Genomic DNA, 16052 nt, shown 5'->3' on the forward strand with positions numbered 1-16052 from the left:
ATTCATATGTGGAATTTAAGAAATAAAACAAACAAAGGAAAAAGAGACAATAAAAACCAGCCTCTTGAACTACTGGGACCTCATCAAGATAAAAAGCTTCTGCATGGCGAAAGAAACAATCAGCAAAACCAAAAGGCAAGCAATGGAATGTGAGAAGATATTTCCAAATGACGTATCAGATAAAGAGCTAGTATCCAAAATCTATAAAGAACTTATCAAACTCAACACCCAAAAAACAAAGAATCCAGTGAAGAAAGGGCAAAAGACACGAACAGACCCTTTTCCAAAGAAGACATCTAGATGGCCAACCTACACAAGAAAAAAATGTTCCACATCACTCATCATCAAGGAAATACAAATCGAAACCACAATGAGATACCTCCTGACACCTGTCAGAAGGGCTAACACTAACAACTCAGGCAACAACAGATGTTGCCGTGGATGGAGAAAAAGAAACCCTCTTGCACTGCTGGTAGGAATGCAAACTGGTGCAGCCATTCTGGAAAACAGTATGGAGGTTCCTCAAAAAATTAAAAATAAAACTACCCTATGACCCAGCAATTGCACTATTAGGTATTTATCTAAAGGATACAGGTGTGCTGTTTTGAAGGGGCAAGTGCACCCCCCATGTTTATAGCAGCACTATCAAAAATAGCCCAAGTATGCAAAGAGCCCAAATGTCCATTGATGGATGAATGGATAAAGAAGATGTGGTATATATATATATATATATATATATATATATATATATATATACACACAATGGAGTATTACTAGGCAATCAAAAAGAAAGAAATCTTGCCATTTGCAACAACATGGATGCAACTAGAGGGTATTATGCTAAGCAAAATTAGTCATTCAGAGAAAGACAAACATCATATGACGTAACTCATATAGATGAACATAAGAGAAGGGAAGTAAAAATAATATAAAAACAGGGAGGGGGACAAAACATAATACTCCTAAATAAAGAGAACAAACTGAGGGTTGCTGGAGGTGTTGGGGGGGATGGGCTAAATGAGCAAGGGGCATTAAGGAGGACACTTGCTGGGATGAGCACTGGGTGTTATTAACATGTAGGGGATAAATCATTGGATTCTACTCCTGAAATCATTATTGCACCATATGCTAACTGGATGTAAATGTAACTTGGATGTAAATTAAAAAAGAAAAACACAACAACTAGACTCGTAAATTGCACTATAAGCTAACTAACATGGATGTAAATTTTAAAAAAAAGCAACCAGAGAACCTGGTTTACTGGATCACTATATTGTACACCTATATGTTAATTATACTTGGCTTTAAAAAAGTAAGAAGAGAAGAAAAGAGAAACGTGTATAAAATACATGCCCTGGCTACCATCACATCTATCCTTAACATGACCCACCCCCAAGGAGAAGTTAAAAGACAAACCCTGAATTTGTGAGTAAGTAGGAATTGCAGGTTACACAGCTGCTGAAATTGTTTGGCAGTCTTCACAGTGAGTGGTATTTTGATTTAAAGTAGATTTAAAGGAGAAGCATGGGAAATGGCAGAGTAGGTGGATCCTGAGCTCACTTCCCATGGACACATGAAGTGTGTAACTAAATATAGTGAAACTCCCTCTGAAAATGACCTGAAGACTAACAGAACCTCTCCCACAGCTAAAGATAAAAAGAAAGCCACATGGAGAAGGGAAGGAGGGGTGGGGTGTGGTCAGAAACCAAATCCGAGGCACTGTGATCCCTATCACCCATAAGTGGGAGTGAGATCAAGCCGCACAGTGGGCACCCCCAACCTTGGGGATCTCCAATGGGGACATGAACCCCCATAATCTTTGGCTTTGAAAATCAGTGGGGCAGGAGCCAGAAAGCTATAGGGAACTGAGATTCTGCTTTTAAAGGGCCAGTGCATTATATCACTTAAGTGCACAGAAGTAGCAGTTTGGAAAGCGTCTGGGGTATATGCGAAGGAGATTTACTTTTTAGGGCATGTGCTGGAAGAGCACAGATCTGTGGGATATTTGTCTATGAATGTAAATACTGGTGGGAGCCAGCTCTGACACTGTCCATCAGTCTTGCTAACGACGCTTGCCCTGCCCCACCAAGTGGGCAGCTTGTTCTGTAGAAGGGTGGGGCCAGCCCTGCCCACCAGCGTACCCACAGAAGTCTTGGCCCAGTCACAACAGCCCACACAGACATCACCCTCGAGTGCATGGTTCTGGTGAGCATCACCTGATTGGATTGTGTCACTGGGCCGTAAGGGACGCCTTCTACACAAAGCCACCACTTTTAAGACCAGATGGAGCCAAGCTACCTAATACATAGAAACAAACACAGAGTCAGACAAAATGAGGAGACAGAGTAATATGTTCCAAATGAAAAAACAACATAAAACCTCAGAAAAAGGACTACATGAAACGGAGATAAGCAATCTACCTGACAAAGAATTCAAAGTAATGGTCATAAAAGATGTTCACTGGATCTGAGAGAAGAATGGATGAACTCAGAACTTCAACAAAGAAACAGAAAATATAAAAAAAGAACCAGTCAAAGCTGAAGAACAAAATAACAGAACTGAAAAATACACAAGAGGGAATCAGCAGCAGATGAGGACGCAGAAGAACAGGTGAGTTATCTGGAAGACAGTGCTGTGGAAATCATCCAAACTGAATAGCAAAAAGAAGAATAGAAAAAAAAATGAGGTTAGGTTAAGAGACCTCTGGGTCAACAACTATACTGACATTTGCATTATAAATTCCTTGAAGGAGAAGAGAGAAAAAAAAGGGCCAGAAAACTTTTTTGAAGAAAAAATAGGTGAAAATTTCTCTAACCTGGAGAAGGAAACAGATAGCCAGGTACAGGTAGGTGGAGGGTTCCAAACAAGATGAACCTAAGGAAGTCCACATAATAACTAAAATGTCAAAACTTAGGGGTGCCTGCATGGCTCAGTCGTTAAGTGTAGGACCTCAGCTCAGGTCATGATCTCATGGTTTGTGGGTTCAATCCCCGCATCAGGCTCTGTGCTGAGAGCTCAGAGCCTGGAGCCTGTTTCAGATTCTGTCCCTCCCCTGCTCTCACTCTCTCTCTCTCTCTCAAAAGTAAGTACACATTTAAAACATGTCAAAAATTGGGGCGCCTAGGTGGCGCAGTCGGTTAAGCGACCGACTTCAGCCAGGTCATGATCTCGCGGTCCGTGAGTTCGAGCCCCGCGTCGGGCTCTGGGCTGATGGCTCAGAGCCTGGAGCCTGTTTCCGATTCTGTGTCTCCCTCTCTCTCTGCCCCTCCCCCGTTCATGCTCTGTCTCTCTCTGTTCCAAAAATAAATAAACGTTGGAAAAAATAATAAATAAAACGTCAAAAATTAAAGATACAGAGAAAGGCAACTAATTACATATAAAGGAAACACCATGAAGCTATACACTGAGTTCTCAGGAGAAACCTTCACAGAAGGTAGCAGTGTAATATATACAAAGTGGTGAAAGGAAAAAAAAATCTACAACGAAGAACACTCTACTCAGCATTCAGAATTGAGGGAAATTTATAAAGAGTTGCCCAGGCCAAAAAAAGTCAAAGGAGTGCATCACCACTGAACTGGCCTTACAAGAAATGTTAAAGGAACTTCCTGAAGCAGAAAAGAAAAGGCCTTAACTAGAAGTAAGAAAATTATGAAAGGAAGAAGTTTCACTGGTAAAACAGTTAAAGATAGTAGATCATTCACTTATAAAACTAGTATGAGGGTTGAAAGACAAGTAAAATCAACTGTATCTACAATAACTACTTAAGGGATTCACAAAATTAAAAAAATGTAAACTATGACATTATATACATAAAAGGGGGAATAAAAATGTAGTACTTTCAGAATGTGTTGGACTTAAGCAAACTGCCAACTTAGAATACTATATACCTAGGATGTTATTTATGAACCTCAAGGTAACCACAAATCAAAAACCTGTAAAAGACACACAACAAATAAAGAGAAAGGAATCCAAGCTCAATATCAAAGAAAGTCATCTAATCACAAAGAAAGCAAGAGAAGAGCTATGAGAGGAACTCTGAAAACAACCAGAAAACAAAAAACACCAATAAGTACACACCTTTCATTTTAAATATAAACAGACTAAATGGTCCAGTCAAAAGACACAGGGTTACCTAATGGATACAAAAAAACCCAAGAGCTATCTATGTGCTGCCTATAAGAGACTCACTTCAGACCTAAAGACATATACAGACTTAAAGTGAAGGGATAGGAGAAGATATTCCATACAAATGGAAGCAAAAAAGCCAAGGTAGCAAATATTTAAAAATTGACAACAGACAAAAACAGACTTTAAAGTAAAGGCTGTAATGAGACAAAGAAGGGCACCGCATAATGTTAAAGCGATCAATCCAAAAAGAGGACATAACAACTGTAAATACCCATGCACCCAACACAAGAGGCCCTATATTTTCCAGATACAGTAAATATTAATGGACTAAAGGGGGAAAATTGTCAGTAATACAATAATAGTAGGGAATTTTAACACCTCACTAACATCAATGAATAGATCATCCAGGCAGAAAATCAGTAAGGAAATCATGGCTCTGAATGATGCATCAGACCAGACAGACTTAATAGATATACACAGAACATTCCATCCCTCCACCCCCAAATAGCAGAATACACATTTTTCCAAAGAAGACATCCAGATGGCCAACATAGAAAAGAGTCATCAGGGAAATGCAAATCAAAACCACGAGATAACAACTTACACCAGTTCAGGATGGCCACTCTCAAAAAGACAAGAAGTAACAAGTGTTGGGAAGAATGTGGAGAAAAGGGGACCCTCTTTCACTACTGGTGGGAATGCAAACTGGTGCAGCCACTGTGAAAAACAGTATGGAGATTCCTCAAAAAATTAAAAAATAGAACTACCCTATGATGCAGCAATTCCACTTCTGGGTATTTTTCCAAAGAAAGCAAAAACCATTAATTTGAAAAGATATCTGTACCCTTATGTTTATTGCAGCATGACTTACACTAGCCAAATATGGAAGCAACCTAAGTGTCCATGGATAGATGACTGGGTAAAAAAGATGTGACACACACACACACAGAGGATTATTACTCAGCTATAAAAAAAGAGTATTTTTCTGGGGCGCCTGGGTGGCTCAGTCTGTTAAGTGTCCAACTTTGGTTCAGGCGATGATCTCATAGCTTGTGAGTTCAAGCCCCACATCGGGCTCTGTGCTGACAGCTCAGAGCCAAGAGCCTGCTTCCGATTCTTTCTCTCTCTCTCTCTTGGCCTCTCCCCTGCTCATGCTCAGTCTCTCTCTGTCTCTCAAAAATAAAACATTAAAAACAAACTACAGAAAGTATTTTTCCTATTTGTGACAGCAGGGATGGACTACGAGGGGTTTATGTGAAGTGAAAGAAGTTGGACAGAGAAAAGCAGATACCAAATGATTTCACTTCTCTGTGGAATCTAAAGAACAGAATAAATGAACAAACAAAACAGAAACACTCATAAATCCAAACACACTGGTGGCTGCCAGAGGGGAGATGGGGCGGGGGGATGGGTACAGTAAGTGGAGGTTATTAACAGTACGAATCTCCAGGTACAGAACAAGTCACAGGGATGTACAGTATAGCACAGGGGACACAGTCTGTGATCTCATAATAACACTGTATGGTGACAGATGGTAACTGCACTTACCTGGGTAACATTTCATAACGTATAGAAGTGTCAAATGACTGTCGAACACCTGAAGCCACTATAATATTGTATGTCAAGTATACTTCAATTAAAAAAAAAATAGCATTTCAAATGCAAATGAGGTTCTTGGCTCTGAAATTTGTGTTCGTACAGAGGCAAGCGCGTTTTAAACAAGGGATTCAGTGTGAAGACGACACCCCAGATACAAGCCCACAGACCGTGGCTGCTGGTCTCGCTTACTTACCTCTGGAAGGGAGGACGGGGCACCACGTGTCTGCTTGATGGCCTCCTCGTAGCGGGGAGGGTCTTTTGTCTTGGGGACCGGGCTCCCAAACAGGGAGTGCTGGACGACGCACTGCTGGGGTGGAGGGGGCGAACTAGGCTGAGGCAAAAAGAGGGGGGCACATGTCAGGTCTGGGCAGTGAGCTCAGAGAGCGGCCGAGTCACGGCGCTCCTGAACTCAGGAGCCTTCTCACCTCCAGCCTGTGTGGCCGATGGCACCGGGGCACCATCCTGTGAGGGAAGGGTCATCTGTTCCGCGATAACAGCCAAGCTGCCCCTTAACAACCGTCACCACGGTCTTTGGCTATTTTGTCCCATTAATATTGATACTCAGTCCCTCCACGCCCGAAGCACTGGGTTCTGCAATGCTTTAGGGCCCCATGAGCAAGCACTGTTACTGCTGCCCCGTCCGCACAGCACTACCTTGTTGGAAGCGGTAGGTCCATTCTGCAGGGAGGCAAGTGGTGCGCTTCTGGACTGAAGAACACTGGTGGAGGTCTTGTTCACAAAGGGCTGCTGGACCGCTGGAGCAGGTGGTCTCTCATACGGAAGAACTGAATTTGATGCCGAGTTCGTGAAAACCTGTAACGGACAAATATTTTCCATTCAATCTGTTCTTTGGCTCTTCCTACCGAAGAAAACCATGTTTTAGGACGAGGCTCGGCAGACTTGCCCTGTAAGGAGCCACCACGTGTGCAGCTTAGGGTCTGCAGGCCACGGGGTGTCTGTTGGAACTGTTCACCTCTGCCACTATGGCCCAGAAGCAGTTTGGACAACGCATAAATCAATGGGTGGGGCTGGCTTCCAATAACTTTATCTACAGAAACAGGTGGGGCGCTGGAGGTGGCCCTCAGGCCGTGGTCTGCCGACCCCGATTTTCCAGCATCCGTGGTCCCTTTACTCAGTGGCCTGTCTTTGATGGCGGTGTGGACTGTACCTTCTGGGAAATCAGCGCTTGCTCAGTATGATTTCTGTCTTAGGCGATAGCTGAATTTCTCATAATCCTCACCAGGGTGGTCTCATCTACTTTCACAGCTTTCATGTCCACGATTAACCTAATAATCCCCAAACCCACATCTTTTCCACCCTTGCTTCCAAGTGCCAAAGCCACATTTATAACCTTTATTTACAAACATAAATTCAGGACATCTCAAATGTAATATATTCCAAACGAAACTTTCCCCTTTCCTTCCACCACCACCAGCCTCGGAGGAAAAGTAATTCTTGGTTTTCCCTTCATTTATTTTTAAAACTTTGGTAAACGAAGCCATCAGTCTCCTCTGCTGTCTCCCTTCAGTGCTCACACGCCTTACGAATGCCTCCTGAATCAGGCCTCTGTCCTCCGCTGTCCTAATCCAGGTCCTTGCTCCTGATCACGGGAGTACCATGGCATCCTCTTCACTGTGCCTCCCTCCCTGTCGACCCTCTGCTACAGTTACAGCCTCAGCACACACCTGATGGAGCCCCCACAATCCCTGGCTCCTCTGTCCTTACGGTAAAACCCTCCTCTCTGGCTGGCACAAAAAGCTTCCACCACCCGGCCCCATTTCTGTCCGACCGGAAAGGCCACACAGGCTGCGGCCACACTCAGGTTTTCAGTTTGTTGAAAGTGTCTCCAAATCCTTGCAGGGCCCCATTTAAAATCTGCCCCCTTCTGAGAAGCTGGCCTCTGCTCTGTCAGGGAGCGGTGAGGACTCCCTCCTGTGGAACTAACAAGTGTCTGTTTAGCCCCCATCACGAGCCAAAGGTCTTATGGCCTTTTACAAATGTATGGTCACTGTGTGATTTTGTGATTGTATTTCACAGAGCTGATTTACTCATAAAAATATTTTATGTACTTTATACCACTAGTATTCTGAAAGAGAAAAACTTACCTCTGCGTTTCTATTGTAAACATACATATGTATTTCTTAAGTGGGCAAGTATATGTGCGTGCGTGTGTGTGTGTGTGTGTGTGTACCCACCCCTTCAAAAGGTACAGCTGCTCTGGGTGAGGAGTTCTGGAAGCATATTCCTCTTTGAAAAAGCTGGAATTAATGATCCCTAATTCTAGTATTGAGACTTAGTGAATAAACCCTTATTTCTCCTGTCTATATCCTGTTTTTCTCTCTCTTCTCTTAAAGAAAACTGTCTTAACATTGGAATGTTCACTGAGGCGATCACCACCCTAGAATGTTATTGTGAGCCCAAAGTCAGTAATATGCTGCTGTAACTCACTGCATTTCCCAGAGGAGATTCCAGAAGAGAGCACATGATAATGTGACTACTGATGACCTCAGGCGTCAATTTCGGTCTGCTGCTCAAGTGATCTTAGCCCAGACGGTTCACGCTACCTTGGGGCATGTCTACAGGTACACCTAATTATCCAAGTTCTTTTATGTTGAAGATTAACATTCTGGGACTAATAATTCTCAAGGTTAAAAATAATAAGACGTATTTTTGAGGCCTTAAGAGTTTTCTGTCAAGGAGATGTGCACACAGCTCCACCTGCTGGGTAAGAGGGAATTTTTGTAACTTCTGGGCTATTCAACATCACAATTTTTTGGTAGGAACACATGGAGGGGTTACTGAGTCCTAGACCAACACAGTCATCTGAAAGATGAGGAAAATGACACTCAGAGGAAGTAAGTGAATTTTGCATAAGGCCAAACCTGTAGGAAGTGGGGAACCAGAATCCGCACACCTGGGCCCTCTGGCTCTTAGCCCGCAAGATGGCAAACTCTTAAATATATAAAGATCTTATTCAAGGTAGACACTGAAAAAGTATCTTTTTCGACTTCAACTATTTCTTCCCAGGGAACAGCACTTCCCCCTCCCCCACAAGATGATTAATTTGAAAAGAAATTTATTTTAGAACTCAAAAAATCCTACATGAGGATTAAAAACAAACTTTTGAAACTTTTACTTGAAAAAGGGCTTAACTATTAAGATGACCGGTCTTTCAGTAAAAAAGAACCCTTTTTCCCTAATAACTGCATAATCTGCAGCCGGATGGCAGGTGGCCTGAGGCCCATCCAGTGGGAGGTGCTTCCCACGGAAGAGACCGCTATGAGGACACTTGCAGAATGGCTGAGCAGATGACAGTCACCATCGGCGACGGCCTGTCACTCGTTAGCATTCACCAACCTTTCTAACTTGCTGAGGCTGACTGAGCACATGTGGCGTGAAAGCTTCTTGCTTCTGAGGTACGGTCTGGGCTAAGCCTGAGGACAGGGTGGTGGCTGCTGTCTGCGGCTGAGTCTGAGTCTGGATTCCTGCTTGTGGTGGGGTCTAGGAAGCAAACAAAATATTGATTTAATTATCAAAATCAAACTCGGAATCAAGAGTGTAGGTGTGGGGGCACCTGGATGGTTCGGTCAGAAGAGCATGGGACTCTGGATCTCGGGCTTGTGAGTGGGAGCCGCAAAGTTTGGGTTGAGTTTGGGCGTAGAGGTTACTTAAAAAATACATACATAAACTGAAAACAAAAAACAGAGTTTACATGTGCAACATGCGATCATGTGGGGAACATATCTGAAATGAAGTGATAAAATACTTACAGGTAGATACACGCTTCATCGACAACACAGTTTGAACCTTAATTTTAAACCAGAGACCTAACACCAGACCAGTTTTTTTCACGCTCTTATTATTTCTTAAGTGGCTAAGATTTTCATTGGGAAATTTTGAGAAAACGGAAAACTGAAATAAAAACCTATAGTGGCTCTACACACAACAGGCCAGGCGTGACAATAATTTTAACAGCAGCAAGAAAATCTGAGGCCTAACTGCCCAAATAGTATGTGCTCCCTCTGGAGACAGTCAGCTATGTGCTGGGGCACACACGGGCCCAGAATGGAGAATGTCAACTCTAATGGAAGATTTGGGTGGAAAAATACATGTTTAGAAAAGCTGTGTCACAGAGTAGACTTTGAATTTCACAGACAGTCTAAAGGTCAAACAGGAGAATTAGAATGCTTGCACATGCCAAGGGCCTCTGGGTCATGCTTCCTAACCTCAGGGGCACAACCCACTGGTCTCTGCCATGAAGAGTATGTGGGTGGGGGGGGGGGGTGGTCAAAGCTGAGGAGCACTGTCCCAGGTAGTTTCTGTTCACCTGTCACCCACCCACTGTGTGAAAACCTACCAAATGCACTGCATAAAAACAAGGTTAATACACAGGTTATGGAGGAGGCATAAAAGGAGGTTTCGTGCTTACCAGTGGTTTATCAACTCCCTCAACACCTTCACTCCTAAGTTTGTGGTCACATTTTCCTCAGATGCCCCACATGCCTCAGGCATCTTGACTTCAATGGTGTCTTTCGAGAACCACGTTTAGGAGGCAGAACACACGAGTGGGCATAAAAGTAAAGGCCGGGCAGTTAGAAAACCTGGCTCTGTCCTAGAGCAACTTACCCAACGTTTCAAGGCCTCAGTTTCTCTATCTCAAAATGGGTGCCATCACTTAGATCTTCTGGGGGGGAAGGGAGAGCTGAAGGGAGTGAGCCATTTAAAATACACGGAGGAGGGGCGCCTGGGTGGCGCAGTCGGTTAAGCGTCCGACTTCAGCCAGGTCACGATCTCGCGGTCCCCGAGTTCGAGCCCCACGTCGGGCTCTGGGCTGATGGCTCAGAGCCTGGAGCCTGTTTCCGATTCTGTGTCTCCCTCTCTCTCTGCCCCTCCCCCGTTCATGCTCTGTCTCTCTCTGTCCCAAAAATAAATAAACGTTGAAAAAAAAAATTAAAAAAAAAAAAAAATACACAGTGGAGCATGTGACTCTCGATCTCGGGGCCGTGAGTTGGAGCCCCATACTGGGTGTAGAGATGACTTAAATAAATAAGAAAATAAAGTACGTGATCCTGTGCCTTGCACACAAAAAGCACTCAGCGACACCAGCTATTCTCACCATACTGTAACCGGTACCTCAAAATGTCTGCACGTTCGCTAACGATACCGTGTTCACTAAAGATAAAAGCGATCAAAAGCAGGAAAGCACCGCTTGCTTGTTTTAACTATGTGGAGACAATGCTAGCTATTAACATTTCTGAATTAAATTCCAGGCCCCCGCCCCCCACGCACATATTTTCTGCACCTCTGAGGCCCGGCTGGGGTGCATGTATGAGAAGGCTGGGGCGCTCGCCATAAGGCAAGTTTCCGTTCCATGCAGGCTGTAAGGCAAAGGAGTTAGAAGACACACTTCACACCTGGAGTCTGAGGCTGCCTACTGGGAGTTGCACTGAGGTGACACTGGAGCCCTGGATGGACAGCGGCAGCAGCAGCTGAGCGGTTTGTGTGGTCAGTAAAGCCTGAGGCTGAGCGACAACGGCAGGCGGCGGCTGTCCCTGGGAACTCACGTAAAACTGTGGGATGACGCTCTGCTGCTCGGCCTGGGCCACGGGGACCTCCTGCTTGATCACTACGGCCTTTTTGGCAACCAGGGTCTGGCCACCCGCCGAGACAGGCTGGCCCACAGGATGGCTGGCCAGCGGGCCAGGCCGCCTGGGGCTGGAGCAGTCGGGCAGCGCGGTCTCGTCCTTGACGGGGGAGCCCACGCCGCCATGCTTCGGATCTAACTTGCCGGCAGAGCTGGCCGCGGCACCGGGCTGGGGTTCCAGCGGCGGCTGCTGCTGCCGCTGCCCTCGCTTTTCAACCTCAAGCTGCATTTTCAGAACTTCCACGAGCTTCTGTTCCTGTTCCAGTTTCCTCTTTAGCTCCTCGATCTGCTTCTCTTTCTCCTGCAGCTTGCGGTCCTTCTCGGCCGCGTCCAGTTCCAGACTCGACAGCGTGCTGCTGGCGGGACTCGGGCTGTCCTCGCTGCCCGTCACTCTCAGCGGCGACGAGCACAGGAACTGCGCGGGAGACATCATGGTCATGATCTCGGTGAACGTGTCTGCCATGCTTGTGTCCTCGGTCCCGAGACTGGACTGCTCGGAGGGGGAAGGCGAGATGGGCAGGGGGGAGCTGACGCTCTCGGCGTGGGCGACGTTGCTGCTTCCGGCAGGCGGCAACTCTGCCTTGAAAGAGGGGCCTGAGCTCGTCACGGAGTTGTGCAGCGTTGTCACCGGCAGTGCCACGGTGACTTCTGGGTTGCTGGCGACGATGGCAGACGCTGGCACCGCCAGGACGCCGCCGGCAGCAACAGCGCTGCTGTTCACTTCCTGGTAGGGCTTCAGGCGTTCAATGAGGTCCGGTTTGGTGCCCGACACCGGAAGACCCCGTAACTTCAGCTCCGTCTTCAGTTCCGACACCTGCAAGTACAAACAAATCACGTCTCTTCTCTCGGTACCGCAACTCCCGACAGATCTACAGGACGCCCAGACGCAAAAGGTGCCTACCGCCTGTCAGCTCCACGTTACCATGTATGGGCAAAGGGGACGGTTTCTCTTCCCGACGCACACACAGCTACGGACCTGTGGCACTGGGAAGGCTGGAGGTAAAGCAAGGGCTTTTAGAGGGTAATTCCTGTTCTGTCTGAGGATTTACAATCAGAAATCGTGACGAGGACAGTCACATTCATTGAGTAATTACCACGTGCCACACACTGATGGAAGTGCTTTATACTTTGTCTTTTCTCTTCTTTTCTTTTCTTTTTTTTATTTATTTTTTTTTTTTAAATTTTTTTTTCAACGTTTATTTATTTTTGGGACAGAGAGAGACAGAGCATGAACGGGCGAGGGGCAGAGAGAGAGGGAGACACAGAATCGGAAACAGGCTCCAGGCTCTGAGCCATCAGCCCAGAGCCTGACGTGGGGCTCGAACTCACGGACCGCGAGATCGTGACCTGGCTGAAGTAGGACGCTTAACCGACTGCGCCACCCAGGCGCCCCTCTTTTCTTTTTTTTAAAGCAGACTCCATGCCCAGCGCAGAGCCCAACTCGGGGCTCGAACTCACGACCCTAAGATCAAGACCTGAGGGGAGATCCAGAGCTGAACGCTTAAGTGACTGAGCCACTCAGATGCCCCTATTCTTTCAATTAATCTTCACATGAGGTGTGGGTGTTATTATTATTATTCCTAGTGCACAGATGAGGAGATTGGGGCAGTGAAAGGCAGACTGTTATGTCTGACCTACCATGGATAACCAGGAGCTGAGCTGAGGGAGGAAGCCTATCCAGTCTGGCCTCGGAGAGGAGATTCTTGACTGTTAACATTTTCCTGCTTTTCCCAACTCAGCAAGGAGCGGGGAAGAAGAAAATCTCCCTCTGCGGTCACAAGTGTTCTGGTGCCCACACATGGTCTATGCTCAACAAATCAGAGTTATTACTGATCGTCTTCAAAGAAACCCAATGGACGTAAACAGACAGTACCCCTGAAAAGGTTATCTTACTGTTGGTAAAGCTGAAGGTCTATTGAAAACTTACCTACACCTCAGACAAATGTGGCCAATCATTTCTGTTTTTGTGGTAATGACGGGTGAATAAACTCTACTTTGAAGTATTACCTTTAAGTCATCCAGGCTAGAAGGCAGGGGCCCCGGCTTTCTCACGGAAGCAGATGGATTCTGTCTTGGTGTATTAGGCGTGGTGCTGTTCAGAGCTGAATTTCCACTGTTGTTATTTTTGTCATTGAGTGGCCTTCAAAAGGAAAAGAAAATTAGACTTGATAATAAAATCATGTCTGAATTTGATCCTGCTTCTGCTAACGACTTGACTGTTAATGTGTGAAGAGAAAATCATCATGGTCGTGGATTGGAAGACTCAAGAGTATAAAGATATCAATCAAATGAGACCCCCCCCCTGCAAGTTTTGCTTGCTTGCTTGCTTGCTTGGTAGAAATTCTGAAGGTGATTCTGAGCTATATATGGAAACACAAAGGACCAAGAATGGCCATGGCATCACTGAAGGAAAGCAAAGCTGGAAGAGCCATACCACTTATCAAAACTCATTATAAAGCCAGTTATTAAGATGGTGTGGTGCTGGTACAAGGGCAGAACAACAAATGGAAGAGAACAGAGAATCCAGAAACAGACCCTCACATATAGAGCCTCTTGAGTTATCGCCAAGATGGCACTGAAGTGCACTAGCAAGAGGGTGGTCCTTACAATAAATGGTGCTGGGCCACCCTGGATATTCACACAGATAAAAATAAGGCCCTTAACTGACCCCTACACCTCACACCATCTCAGAAACCTAAACGTGAATTATGAAAGCAGTAAACTTTTAGAAAACTTAGGGTAATATTTCAGGGTGCCTGGGTGGCTCGGTTAGTCGAATGTCTGACTTCAGCTCAGGTTGTGATCTGGTGGTTTGTGGGTTTGAGCCATGCGTCAGGCTCTGCACTGGCTCACTCTCTCCCTCTCTCTCTGCCTCTCCCTGACTTGTGCTCTTTTTCTCTCAAAAAAAAAAAAAAAAAAAAAAAGAAAAGAAAACTTAGGATAATATCTTCATGGCCTTTGGGTAGGGGAAGATTTCTTAAACAGGACACAAAACACACTAAGGGAGACAGCTTTAAGAGTGAAAAGTCAAATCATAGGAGAAGGTACTTGTAATACATATTTATTTTTTTATTTTATTTAACTTTTCAGTATTTATTTACTTTTGGGAGAGACAGAGTGTGAGCGGGGAAGGAGCAGAAAGAGAAGGAGACACAGAATCTGAAGCAGGCTCCAGGCTCTGAGTTGTTAGCACAGAGCCTGATGTAGGGCTCAAACCACAAACCGCAAGATCATGACCTGGGCCGAACTTGGACACTCAACCGACTGAGCCACCCAGGTGCCCCTCTAATACGTATTTCTGACAAGGCATCATATCTAGAATATACAAAAAAAAGTCTCACAAATCAGTAAGAAAAAGACAAAATGCAATGGGAAAATCCTGAACAAGCATATCACAAGAAAATCTATCCCAACGGTCCTTAAACGTGTGAACAAGGACTTAACACCTCATCAGACACGAGGAAAATGGAAAAAGGCACAACAAAACAGCACTGCACATCAAGCAGAACCGCTGCTGTAACAAGTAAGATGCCAATACGAAGCACTCGGAACATCGAGAGCGCTCAATCACGGCTGGGAGAAGTGTGAATTGGTACAACCACTTCGCAGAAGTGTTTTATGTTATCTACTAAAGACAAACCTGTGCCTAGCCTCTGACCCAATTCCATTCCTCGAGGGACACCTGACAAAAATCTACATACACGAACCAAAACACACAGGTCAGAAAGCTTAGTATGGCGTTATTCATAACAGTCCCAACCGGAAACCCAACTGTCCACCAAGAGGATGATGGGTGGATAAATGATAAAATACTAGACAGGAATAAAAATTAACTACTTCTATCTGCACCAGTAAAGATGCATCTCACGAACACAATGTTGAGCAGAAGAACTCACGTGCGTATGTATACCGTTAAGACTGCATTTATATAATGTTCAAAAAAAGGCAAAACTAATCAATGGGAGAGAAGTCAGGTAGTCACTGAGGGGGGATGCCAGGGGGCTTCTTGGGGTACTGATATTCTATTTCTGGATCTAGGTGTGGTTATGGAGGTGTGTTTACTTAGCATTGATTTTAAGTTATGATTTATGGACTTCTCTATCACTTAACACTTCATTTAAAAAGGTGATTTAAAAAATGTGTTTTATTTCTGTACTCATCTTCCCAGCAGAACCAGGTCCCCATCTAGCTTCTTCCCCCTAGGATACTCTTGGCAACAATGACATTTCCTCCCCTGGGTGGTTGACACTGTACAGCCAATTCCATTAGAGCCTCATGCTTTATCCTTACATGAGTCTTGGTGCTGAAGCATGGAGACTCTGACTTCCATGTTCTGAAACAGGGACCTGATGTTGCTTATGGGGAGAGGTCCCTGCTTAGATGAGCTTTGTCCAGTGGGTTTTTGGAAGATTGCGTTTGAAGCCATTTCTGGCCCTGTGAACAGCTAACTCTTGACATTCATCTGGGGTCTTTGAAAACCTGCCTAAATTTTATGGAAGTTAAATAAGTGTTTGCAACGAAGTTTCTTGAAATTTGGGTGGAATGACAAATATTTTATGTATCATTTATTTCCTTTCTAAAAATCCAGTTTTAAAATCTATTAGAATTATGAAAACATTTTATGTAAATCAGAACTTCTCAACCTTACTTATTTTCATTACTGTCTCCACAAGGAGACTTT

At 44.9% G+C, this 16052-nt stretch overlaps 1 protein-coding gene across 9 annotated transcripts in view; it reads right to left on the minus strand.

Annotated features, from left to right (window-relative positions):
* MRTFB (myocardin related transcription factor B) overlaps window positions 1–16052 on the minus strand; it is a 204849-nt gene that overhangs the window by 20703 nt on the left and 168094 nt on the right. For 6 of the 9 annotated variants that reach the window (XM_086691176.1, XM_086691175.1, XM_086691174.1 and 3 more), the window contains 5 exons: window positions 13379–13511; window positions 11142–12185; window positions 9085–9228; window positions 6382–6540; window positions 5921–6058 (listed from right to left, as the gene is read on the minus strand). In XM_086691176.1, coding sequence (XP_086547302.1) covers window positions 5921–6058; window positions 6382–6540; window positions 9085–9228; window positions 11142–12185; window positions 13379–13511 — 1618 coding nt within the window. The remainder of the gene's footprint in view (window positions 1–5920; window positions 6059–6381; window positions 6541–9084; window positions 9229–11141; window positions 12186–13378; window positions 13512–16052) is intronic. The other 3 variants (XM_086691181.1, XM_025916769.2, XM_086691180.1) reach the window with 1 other exon arrangement.

The sequence above is a fragment of the Puma concolor genome, chromosome E3, assembly GCF_028749965.1.
Source record: "Puma concolor isolate L17-30 chromosome E3, mPumCon1.1.hap2, whole genome shotgun sequence".
NCBI lineage: Eukaryota > Metazoa > Chordata > Mammalia > Carnivora > Felidae > Puma > Puma concolor.